Source organism: Mastomys coucha, unplaced genomic scaffold (genome assembly GCF_008632895.1).
Source record: "Mastomys coucha isolate ucsf_1 unplaced genomic scaffold, UCSF_Mcou_1 pScaffold21, whole genome shotgun sequence".
NCBI classification, from domain to species: Eukaryota; Metazoa; Chordata; class Mammalia; order Rodentia; family Muridae; genus Mastomys; species Mastomys coucha.
The window spans coordinates 36,042,236-36,054,263 of record NW_022196904.1 but is presented as its reverse complement, the minus strand read 5'-3'; the positions used below and the strand labels follow the sequence as shown (position 1 = coordinate 36,054,263).

At 49.2% G+C, this 12,028-nt stretch overlaps 1 protein-coding gene and 1 long non-coding RNA gene across 2 annotated transcripts in view; one reads left to right on the top strand and one right to left on the bottom strand.

Annotated features, from left to right (window-relative positions):
* Window positions 1-12,028, top strand: part of Mybpc2 (myosin binding protein C2) — a 23,275-nt gene that overhangs the window by 3,749 nt on the left and 7,498 nt on the right. Inside the window, exons 6-18 of the mRNA XM_031386398.1 lie at window positions 166-214; window positions 345-404; window positions 3,941-4,134; window positions 4,422-4,554; window positions 4,671-4,795; window positions 4,893-4,998; window positions 5,903-6,075; window positions 7,069-7,234; window positions 8,344-8,450; window positions 8,787-8,816; window positions 8,953-9,092; window positions 11,380-11,539; window positions 11,632-11,736. Coding sequence (XP_031242258.1) covers window positions 166-214; window positions 345-404; window positions 3,941-4,134; window positions 4,422-4,554; window positions 4,671-4,795; window positions 4,893-4,998; window positions 5,903-6,075; window positions 7,069-7,234; window positions 8,344-8,450; window positions 8,787-8,816; window positions 8,953-9,092; window positions 11,380-11,539; window positions 11,632-11,736 — 1,548 coding nt within the window. The remainder of the gene's footprint in view (window positions 1-165; window positions 215-344; window positions 405-3,940; window positions 4,135-4,421; window positions 4,555-4,670; window positions 4,796-4,892; window positions 4,999-5,902; window positions 6,076-7,068; window positions 7,235-8,343; window positions 8,451-8,786; window positions 8,817-8,952; window positions 9,093-11,379; window positions 11,540-11,631; window positions 11,737-12,028) is intronic.
* LOC116102133 lies at window positions 4,627-11,116 on the bottom strand. The gene is made up of 2 exons (XR_004123016.1): window positions 11,033-11,116; window positions 4,627-4,818 (listed from the first exon to the last, which is right to left on the bottom strand). It is a non-coding gene; the product is annotated as an uncharacterized LOC116102133 (long non-coding RNA).

Sequence of the window (12,028 nt, the reverse complement as noted above, 5' to 3'; positions counted from 1 at the left end):
GGGTGGGGGTGGGTGGAGCGCTAGCTAGCTGTCTAGGCCTGCAGAGAGGGTATATTGACCCAAAAGAGGGAGGCAAGTATACCAAAGAGGTTGTGAATTGTGAGTGCCTTGGTAAGACATCCTGGTCTTCATTTGCCTCACTTGTTCCCCATTGTCTGTCCCCAGCACCCCGTCAGGACTCATCCGGTCAGAGCCTTGAGAGCTTCAAGCGTTCGTGAGTGCCCATGGGTCCTGGGAAGGGGTGCCTCATGGCCACTGAGAATCAAGGGAGGTGGAGATGGGAGACAAGGAGTGGGGACCCTGGGATAGATCTTAGAGTTTCCACCCCCTCTTAATGATTACAGGGGTGATGGGAAGTCAGAAGATGCAGGCGAGCTGGATTTCAGTGGCTTGTTGAAGAAGAGGTGAGTTGGGCTAGCTGGCAGAGGGGACAGGTGCGGTCACAGGAGAGGGACAGTAGCCAAGGTGCCAACAACTCATTTCTCCTCATGAATCTCCCTGAATTTTCTCCTTTTCTGTCCACCTTCCCTCCCTTTCGTCTCTCACTTCCCTTCCTCTCTTCCTCCCTTTCTACCTCCTTTTCCTTCCCTCCTTCATTCCTTCCCTCCTTCCTTCTTTTCTTTTCTTTTTCTTCTGCATGTGGTGTATGAGTGTGTGTGTGTAGGGGGCAGAGGTTGATTTCTGGGATTTTCTATCACTCTCCACTGCGCGTGTGTGATAGACTTTCTCACTGAGTTTGGAATTCAATAGACTAGGCAAGAGCAAGCTAACAAGGTCCAGGCATCCAGTTCTCCCCCACCCCCCCCCACACCCACCCCATTTTATTTTCATTATGCCTGTGGGTTTGTGCAGATGAGTGCCATGCCTGTGGGAGCCAGAAGAGAGTGCAGGAGTCCCTAGAACTGGAGCTCCAGGTGGTTGTGAACTGCCTGACTGAGGATGTTGGGAACTGAATCTGGGTTCTCTGGGAAAGCCGTGTGTGCCCACTGAGCCAGCCCTCTGGCCTCCACCCCTAGGTTTTCATTTTATCATGTCTATATCTCCATTCCTTCCCATCAGCCCATCCACCCCTACCCTACCCATAACATCATCCTGTCAGTCATCTGCCCAGCAAGTCCTTGAAGCCACCAGCTATGAATCTGTCCTGCTCACCCAGGCTTCCGCCCCCTACTGGTCCAGCTCTGCCTCCCTCCAACCTTCACCTACTGGTCCCCACCCAGCAATCCACGCCCCCATCCTTCCACCACTCAGCTGTCTTGCTCACATCCATCTACTTCACATATCTACTCTTCTCCCACCAGCTTCCTGGCTCTCCATCCACCCAGCTGCCATTACACTTGGATGTCTATTTGCTAATCCATTCCCCTCCACACACTCATTTCCTGCACCGATAAGGTCCTTCCCTGTCCTTCTTACATCCACCACCTCCCTGCCTGTTTATCCAACTGTACTCGCACCTTTCCCCTACAGCACCCAACACCCTACCCAGACATCTGCTCCCACATACCAGCCCGTCAGCCTTTTTCTTTCATTTCTTCACCTCCTCACAGACATGAACCCTGACCCTGTGAGCCAACCCCTTAGAGCTTTCAGTTAATTTTCGCAGTATGGGGTTGGTATTCTGTAGGTAAAGAAAAAAAATTGCATTGGGGCTGTGAAGATGTCTCAGTCAGTAAAGCACCACTTGCTGTGCAAGTGTGCGAACCTGAGTTCAAATCCCCAGCACCCATGTGCATGCCCAGGGGCAGAGCCAAGTTTCTGTAATTGCAGAATTGGAGCTTGTAATTGTAATTGCAGACTGGAGTTTGCTGGCCAACCAGCTCAGGCAAATCAGTGAGCTCCAGGTTCAGTAGAGACCAACCATGACTCAGAAAATAAGGTAGAGCTGGGTGGTGGTGGCACACACCTTTAATCCCAGCAATTGGGAGGCAGAGGCAGGAGGATCTCTGAGTTCAAGGCCAACCTGGTCTATAGAGTGAGTTCTAGGACAGCCAGGGCTACACAGAGAAACCCTGTCTTGAAAAACCAAAAAAACCAACCAACAAACCAACCAACCAACCAAAAACAAAAACAAAAAACAAAAAACAACACAACAACAACAAAACAACAACAACAACCCAAAACCAAAACCAAACCAAACCACCACCAACAACAAAAAACAAACCAGAAAATAAGGTGGGCCAAAGGAGATGGCTCACTGGGTAAGGGTTCATGTCGTGAAGCCTGATGACCTGCACTCCATCCTTGGAAACCACATGACACGGGAGAGAACTGACTCCTGAAAATTGTTCATGCTATAGTATGTGAGTGCACATGCACACACACACACACACACACAAGCGCATGCTTATGTGAGGAAACACAACACACATGCATACACAATACAAACATTAAAACATTTAAAACATAAGGTGGAGAAGTGATTGAGGAAAGACAGTTGATATCAACTTCTGGCTACACACATAGATGCACACACATACACACATATGCACACACGTATGCACACACACATAGCAGAATGGATAGATTGTGACAATTTACTACTGTTCTTCAGAACACTTATTCTCTCTCAGGTATCCACCATATTATTGGTCATGTGTCCATCCTTCATGGCTTCATTTATCCCACCAATAGCTCCACTTACTGACCTGTTCCTCTGTGGGTCTTCTTCCAGCCGGCCACAGGGTTGGTCATCCTGTATTCACTTATGACCCAATACTTGTTCAACCCTCCTAGCTGTGTATGTATGTATCCTGCTCTTCCCCACCCACCCCTCTGTCTGTTTATCTGTCTTCTCACCCTCTACTCTTGATACCAATACAATATTAATGTCTCAAGTTCACCCACACACCTACTCTCTGCCCCTTCCTTTTTCCTTCTTGAAGCTCTCTGCATGAATCTCTTGCTTCATGCACTGCACCTCTTGTGAGTCCTTCTGTCCACTGGGCACTGGGCTGAGAGGCACAGAAAAGGCCCACTTGGTCCTGGCCTGACTCCTCCAATGCCTTGGGACAAGACAGATCCAAAGATAGGGACATACCTGAGGCAGTTTGGTGTGGCTGGAGGAAGTGTTTGCAAGGATCTGAGACCTCAGGGGAAGAATGGGTCAAGCGACCTTGGAGGCCCACGGACATTTCACGGAGAAGAAAGCGCTGGCATTAGAAAGGGACACAAAGGCAGGGAGATAAGAGGCTGGAAGCTGCAAAGAGCCTGCAGTGCTAAGGACGGGCATGAAGCTGGTTTGAATGGCCAGAGTGGTGGTGATGGAAAGGTAGGTAGGTAGGAGTCAGTCTCCTGCCTCCGCATTGTCGCCTGGCACCCCAAACTCAGAGGTAACCCAGATATGGCCTCGTATTTGTGTGCTAGGAGCCCACCAAGATATCATTTCTTTACAGCAAGAAAGAGATATTGCTCTCTGACCTTCACCAATGTTCCAACCTCCTAGTCAAACCCTGGCTTGGAATGTTAAGCCATCCTAACTAATTGCCTCCAGCATTGTGGGTAGGGCATTAAAGCTTAACAGAAAGACAGCATAGAGCACAGAATGAGGAGCTGGGGCGCCCCCTGAAGGCAGTGGGGAGCCATAGCAATATTTAAAACAGGGGAGAGATAGTTTCTGATGTGGGTGTTGGAAATGGTCTGTGGGAACCATGGGTGGAAAAAACCTTGGAAAGGAAGTGACTGATAAATATTTGTTGGATAAATGATGGATGGATGAGTGTAGATGGGCAGAGACGTGAAGGCATGGATAGGCGGATGGATGGATGGGTGTATGGGGAGATAGGCAGAGAGATGAAGGGATGGATGGGTAGGCAGATGAGTGTATGGGTACATGGGTAGAAAATGAAAGGGCACATGGATGGATGGGCACATAATAAAGCGCACCATGAGGGTGGGGAAAACACTAATCTCCTCCATAATGATGTTCCTGCTCCCCCAGGGAAGTAGTCGAGGAGGAAAAGAAGAAGAAGAAAGATGATGATGATCTGGGTATACCCCCAGAGATTTGGGAGCTCCTGAAAGGAGCCAAGAAGAGTGAATATGAGAAGATCGCCTTCCAGTACGGCATCACTGACCTCCGTGGCATGCTGAAGCGGCTCAAGAAGGCCAAGGTGGAGGTCAAGAAGAGTGCAGGTCAGCACTGACCCAAGGGAGATGGGCATGTCCTCCAACAAAGGGGACATGTACCCTGGACCCAGCTTCTGGTGGCCCTCATCGGGCAAGTGGTTGACCTCACTCTCAAGGGTCTCTAAGCCCACAGGAGCCTCCAAACTTGACCTTAGAGTGACTAAGGTCTGGGAGGAAGACTTGGCTCCCCTAGAGATGATCAGGGCAGAGAACTCTCCTCTCTGTCCTCAATGCTGGTCATTTCCATATCCCTTGGTATTTTCTCTACCCTGTGGTCCTCTCTTCATCCCTAGCCTTCACTAAGAAGTTGGACCCAGCCTACCAAGTAGACAGGGGCAACAAGATCAAGTTGGTGGTAGAGATCAGTGACCCAGACCTTCCTCTCAAGTGGTTCAAGAATGGCCAGGAGATCAAGCCAAGCAGCAAGTATGTACAGGGCAGTTGCTGCACAGAGGGCGATCCGGAGTCACTGCCCAGAAATAAGAATGGGCTCCAACCTTTTCATTTGGTTGTGTCCTTTATAATGGCTGCTCTCACACCAGGTATGTGTTTGAGAACGTGGGGAAGAAACGAATTCTCACCATCAACAAGTGCACGCTGGCGGATGATGCTGCATACGAGGTGGCAGTCAAAGATGAAAAGTGTTTCACTGAACTTTTTGTCAAAGGTGGGACTGGCTCCAGCCTGAACCTGGGGAGGGAGAAAGGGAGGGAGGGAATTGAGTGGGTCCTGAAGCTGCTGGCTTCCTCTCTCCCACTACACAGAGCCTCCAGTCCTGATTGTCACCCCACTGGAGGACCAGCAGGTGTTTGTGGGTGACCGAGTGGAAATGTCAGTAGAGGTGTCAGAAGAGGGTGCACAGGTCATGTGGTGAGTTGAGCTGTGGTTTCCGAGCTGAGCACAGGTGTCTTTAGGTTCTTCATCTCAGCCCTGGTCTCTGGCAGACCCAAAGCTTCCTGGGAGACTCCAATCCCCACTCAGGGAGCACCCGAGACCCCAGTTAATTTTTAAAACTCCTCCTTTACTCTTGACCTCAATTCTAGAACTGACCTCTGTCTGTCCCATTCTCTTCAGGATCTTCTCTTGATCCCTTCTGTTGTACTGAACATTAACTCATCTATCAGCCAGTCATTTGCCCTTGGATGTATCCATCCATGCATCTGTTACCCACCTGTCCATCATCCTCTCTTCCATCCCTCATGTACCCACCCATCACCTACCCAACACCCATCACATACCCATCACCCACCTGCCATGCCTGTATGCATCCATCTTTCTATTATATACCCACCACCATTCCATCCACCATTCCTCCATCCATGACTTAGCCATGCATCCTTCTATAATCCATTCACCTATCATCCTTCCACCCACCATTGTCAGTCCATCTTTGCATTATACATTTACCGATCTATCCATCATCCCTCCATTATCCACCCAGCTTCATCCACCCACCTGCCCACCCACCATCCTTCTATTCCTTTTCTCCCCTTTCCATCTAGCCATCATCAATCTATGTAACCATTCATATCTTCATTTATTCATGTCTCCATCCATCCCCCTACCCAACCTCATTTTCATTGACTCAGCCATTCCCCTATCATCTTTCAACTCATCACTGTCAAACCATCCTTCCTTCCTTCATTTACCCACCCATCCATTACCCCTCCATCCATTCATTTCCCCAACCAACCACACACACATACCCATCCATGCTCTATCCATAATTCATCCTTCCATCTTGAGATCTCTGACCTGGCTTCTCGCCACTTAGGATGAAAGATGGTGTGGAGATGACACGGGAGGATTCTTACAAGGCACGCTACCGTTTCAAGAAGGATGGGAAACGGCACATCCTCATCTACTCTGATGTGGCCCAGGAGGATGGGGGCCGTTACCAGGTCATAACCAATGGTGGCCAGTGTGAGGCTGAACTCATTGTGGAAGGTATGGCTTCCTCTCAGAGGGCTGGGTGAAAACACTGATGCTCCCGATCAGAGTGTGTCTATTCTACCCAAACATGGCCAGACTCTCCATCTTGTGCTCAGACTGGTGCAGCAGGCATCATGACCTTCTTGCTGTATTGACATTTCTCTCCACAACTCACAACACACAACACTGAATGAGGTCTGTATTCTGGTTGACATGGCGTCCATAGGATTTTATGTCCTGTGAGTCTATATTTCTCAGAAAGAAAGAAAGACAGAGAGAGAGAGAGAGAGAGAGAGAGAGAGAGAGAGAGAGAGAAAGAGAGAGAGCAAAACAAAAACCTATGTCATTATGCCCAAATAAATAAGTTTTTTCATATGTGGCCATTAAACAAAGGAGAGTGCACACTGAGCTGACTCCAGGGTGGACTACCAAGATGACTTCTCAGATGACAGCATTGTACAGGGGAGAGAAGGGACAAGGGAGCAGGGAGGGGGCTGAGAGACATGAATATATGCATATATATGTATACATATACACACATATATACATGTATGTATATATTCACACATTCAGCTCTCTTTATCCAAGGGTTCTGTGAGTTAACACTTCTAAGTAAAATATTGGAAAAATAAATTGCATCTTATCAGGGCATGCTAACCAAGAGTTCTACCACTGAGCCGCATCCCATCCTCCCAGAAGGGGATTCTAGGCAGAAGCTCTGGGCATGCCCCCAGCCCACCTCAGGGCCTTTGCTCGCACTCTTCCTAGGAGGCTCTCCACATTCTCTGTAGCATTTCCCTTGGCCTTCTCAGGCCTTCTCACTCCTAATTCATGGAATTTCCTTGTTCACTGTCTCTCACTGGAACGTGCCCTCCATGCACAGTAGGCAGTTTGAAGCTTACTCATCATTATACCTCCAGAACAGCATTAAGCACATAGTGGGTGCTCACTAGTCTTTGTGGCCAGATTGGAGTGGCCAGGTTCCCACCCTTCTTCCTCCTTATCCAGAGAAGCAACTGGAGGTCCTGCAAGACATTGCGGACTTGACAGTGAAGGCCTCAGAACAGGCTGTGTTCAAGTGTGAGGTGTCTGACGAGAAGGTGACAGGCAAGTGGTACAAGAATGGGGTGGAGGTACGACCCAGCAAGAGGATCACCATCTCCCACGTGGGCAGGTGAGGCACAGCAGAAGGGCCAGTGTGGTGTGTGAATCCTTGGATTAGCTGAGTGGGACACGGGTGTCAGTTAGCTATGGCTGTGTGATAGACTCACCTGTTTAGAGGAAGCATTGCTTAAATCTGAGTCTGTGGGTTGGTTGGGACATCAAGATCTCACTGTAAAGGCATGTGGGGAGAGGTCAACTAGGACCATATTTGGGACACACAGGAGAGCAAGAGGTTAGAATTCAGTAGGCAGTGTGAGAGCATCTGAGATAGGTACTGCTCATCCACTGAATGTCTGAGAGCCATGGCTGTGGCTCAGTGTCACACCTTCCTGGGCTCCTTCATGACAGCTGTTTGTTTTTCATGAGGAACTGTGGCTGCTGGTGGCATTGATTACAATGGTGCCAGTCTTGATGCTGACAGGGAACTTCCTGGGTGCCAGCTTCCCCCCAGATGTCTCACAATTCTGAGATAGTATTATCACCTCTGTTTATGGATGAAGGCACTGAGGCACAGAGAGGTTTGGTAGCTTGCCCAAAGCCACACAGCTAGGAAGTGGGGTTCAAGCTCAGGCCAGAACATCATAGAACCTCAAATAAGAGCAGTGACTGTGCAAACATGAGGACTTGAGTTCAACTCCCTACACCCATATGGAACACTGGGCATGGCGGTGTGTGCCCGTAATCCCATCACTGGGGAGACAAACTAAGGAGGATCCCTGGAGTTCGCTGTCCAGACAGCCTAGCTTAACTGATGAGACCAGGTCCCACTGAGAGGCCGTGTCTCAAAATGGAGAAGGGCTGGAGAGATGCCATAATGAATAGGAGCACTGGCTGCTCTTGCAGAAGACCCAGGTTCAGTTTCCAGCACACACATAATGGATCACAACCATCTGTAACTCCCATTCCAGGGGATCTAGTGCCCTCTTCTGTCCTCTGTAGATACTGCACACACATGCTGAACATACAGACATATAAATCTTAAGGGAAAAAAAAGTAGATGGTGCCTGAGGAGTGGCACATGAGGAAGACCCTGGGCTCCACAAGCTTCTCATGTTGGCATCCACAGAAGCCTATGGGGTGATCTGGCCTAACCCCACCCACCTCCTTTCTGTCTTCTAGATTCCACAAGCTGGTGATTGACGATGTCCGCCCTGAGGATGAGGGAGACTACACATTCGTGCCTGATGGCTATGCCCTATCCCTTTCAGCCAAGCTCAACTTTTTGGGTAGGGGCAGCCTTCATTTTCTACTAGGGATGGAGAACCCACCCTTCCAGACCTCTAGGATCCCAGAATGTCTCCCCGCTGGATTGAGGTCCCTAGTTCTACAATGGAGGTCATAGCAACCGTCTGTGGGGCTCATGGCTAGAGTCAGAAGAGACATTCAGAGCATGGCACATGCTGGTGCATATTCATGGGGACTAGGGATGGCTAGGCAATCTTCCTCTTCCCTGGGACCCCAGCCTCAGGTTTGTTCCAGAGGACTGCCTCTGGATTATGAAGGAAAAATGAGGCAGGGGCCTGAGAGTTTAGCTCTAACCCTCCATCTCTTTGTCCTTCCAGAAATCAAAGTGGAGTACGTACCTAAGCAAGGTAAGGGCTAGCGTGGCCCCAGTGTAACTTATGTCTGAGGGAGGAGGCTGGGGTCTGATCGTGGAATGTTGCTTCTCTGGGGCCCCTATGATGGTATTGGGAAGCCAGGTCTCCAGTGCCTCTTTTGTGCCTCTAGAGCCCCCAAAGATCCACTTGGACTGCTCTGGGAAGACCTCAGATAACTCAATTGTCGTGGTGGCTGGAAACAAGTTGCGGCTGGATGTGGCCATCACAGGGGAGCCACCTCCCACGGCTACCTGGCTAAGGGGAGATGAGGTCAGTTTCTGCCCCTGGTCCCTCTCCCTCTGGCTCTGCTAAGTGGCTCCAGGCAACAGACTTTCCCTCTCTGAGCTTCAGTTTCATATGCTACAAAATGAGGACAAAACTTCCTTCTGTGTAGCATAGTTCTGGAGATTTCAGGTTGTGTTGGTCTACAAGACATGGGCTCAACATATGGTGTATTCTCCATCCATTGATCTTTTCATCAGGCAGCCAGTTAGTGAAGACTGCCAGTTTATTCCTCTCTTCAGTAATCCTTCCATACACCACTTAACCACCTGTCAATCCACTCACTCATCCCACAACCCTCCCACACATCCCACTACCAATCCATCCATTCACACATCCACCCATTCATCCACATATCTACCCACCCATCTATTCACATACCCATCCCTCCATATATCCATCCCCCTCCTACCACCACCCACCCACTATCCACAAACCATTTATCTTTATGCAACCCATCCACCTACCACCTACTCACTCATTGATCTTTCCACCAGCCCATATCATCCATAATCCACACATTCCTCTGTGATTGATCCACTCATCTATCTCTCACCCATTCACTCATCGATCCCATCCATAATTCATTCATCTATCCATGCTTCCATGTACCTGTCCCTCCATCCATTCATCCCCCAAAAGTCCACCTATCCATCCATCTACCATCTATTCACTCTTTTATCAAAAACTGCTTTGGCTTTGTCTATTCTGGCACACATGAAAGTCAGATTCTCACCTCTCCTGATGTTAGACAGTTTTCAATGAATGTGACCAATACCAGAGCTAGATTATCTATCTATCTATCTATCTATCTATCTATCTATCTATCTATCTATCTATCTAATTCTATCATCTATCTGTCCATCTATGTATCTAGTATTGTTCATGTTTTCAGCCCCTGGTCAATGTTGTTTTGCTTAGTTCTTTGGCCAGGCTGAACACGGTGGTGGAGTATAATTCTGGAACAAGATACTTACCTCACAATGGCAGGGACACACTGAGAGGAAGGGGCTGGGGTCCCAATATTTTCTTCAATGGAAGCTCCCACCCCCCCACCAATAGCTGGATGCTCACTTGCTAGGCCCCACCAATGGCTGGATACTCACTTGTTAGGCCCCACCAATGGCTGGATGCTCACTTGTTAGGCCCCACCAATGGCTGGATGCTCACTTGTTAGGCCCCACCAATGACTGGATGCTCTCTTGCTAGGCCCCACCAATGGCTGGATGCTCACTTGCTAGGCCCCATCACTATTTGCTGCTATTTGTTTCTTAAGACGGGGTTGGTTTTGTGTGTATGTGTGTGTGTGTGTGTGTGTGTGTGTGTGTGTGTGACTCTGCTTGTACTGGAATTCACTGTATAGACCAGGCTGGCCTTGAATTTACAGAGATCTACCTGCCTCTGGCTTCTGAGTGCTGGGATTAAAAGGCCGGTGTCACTGCTGCCCATCTTCAGGTCCTATCATCTCAGTGATGAGATGAACTGGGACAAGCCCTCAGGACATGGGTCTTTGGGTAACATTGATCCAAACTGTCACAGCACTGAGGTCTCCTCTTCTGGAACATGGACAGCCTGGCTCCATGTGTATCCACTACCCCCCCTCCCCAGCTCACCACTAAAGGTGCCACCCTCATCAGATGTGGCTCTGGGCCTTCTTCCTTTGGGGGATGTGACACAAGGCCACACGGTAGCTTCCCAAGGTGGCTGAGATGGAGATGGGGTGGGAAGCGGGGGGTGAGGGGGAGTAGGAGTTGTGGGAATGTGATGTCACTTTTAGCTAAGAGTATCCAAAATGCTTCCTGGAAGAGGTGATAACTTCCAGCTGGCCTTAAGGAGTCTGAGGCAGTGATTGGGGTTCCTGACAGGGGATCTACTGTTAGATTTTATCCCCAGCACTGCACAAATCAGACATGGTGATTCACACTTACCATCTCTGCCACTGGGGGGTAGGAATAGAAGGAAAAGGAGTTCAGCAACATAGGAAGGCCCATGGTAGTCTAGATTACAAGAGACCCTGTCTTAGAGAGAAGAGAGAGAGATGGTTAAGAGCACTGACTGCTCTTCCGAAGGTCGTGAGTTCAAATCCCAGCAACCACATGGTGGCTCACAACCATCCATAATGAGATCTGACGCCCTCTTCTGGGGTGTCTGAAGATAGCTACAGTGCACTTACATATAATAAATAAATAAATCTTTGAGAAGCGACTACAAAGTTTTGAGGCAGGCATGGTCTGGGCAAGTGATGCAAGCCCAGCTGCTGGGTGGCTGTGTGCAGGTGTTCACAGCCACAGAAGGCAGGACACGCATTGAGCAGAGGCCAGACTGCAGCAGCTTTGTGATTGAGAGTGCGGAGCGGTCAGATGAGGGCCGCTACACCATCAAAGTCACCAATCCTGTGGGCGAGGACGTGGCCTCCATTTTCCTGCGGGTTGTGGGTAAGCACTGGGTTAAGGGGATGACGCATGAGGTGGCTCACTGCAGCCTACAAGAGTGCCTCTGACTCTCACTGTTCCTAACCCCCACCCAGATGTTCCTGACCCTCCAGAGGCTGTCCGTGTCACCTCAGTTGGAGAAGACTGGGCCATTCTGGTCTGGGAGCCACCCAAGTATGATGGAGGACAGCCAGTGACTGGTTAGCATCCACATACCGGTGTCCCTGTAACTCCCATGTTTGTTCCCTTGCACCTGACCCTCCCTCCTGAGTTTAATCCTTCCAGGGATTAAAGGCATATGCCATCATCATCTATCCCTTTGTCACTTATTGATCCTATTCATCTTTCCTGGGATTCATTATTCCCCAGTGATTTGGAAATAGGTCTCATTTTGGTTTCCTTTTTTTCTTCTTTTCTTTTCTTTTTTTTCTTTTTCTTTTTTTCTTTCCTTTTCTTTTTCTTCCTTTCTTTCTTTCTTTCTTTCTTTCTTTT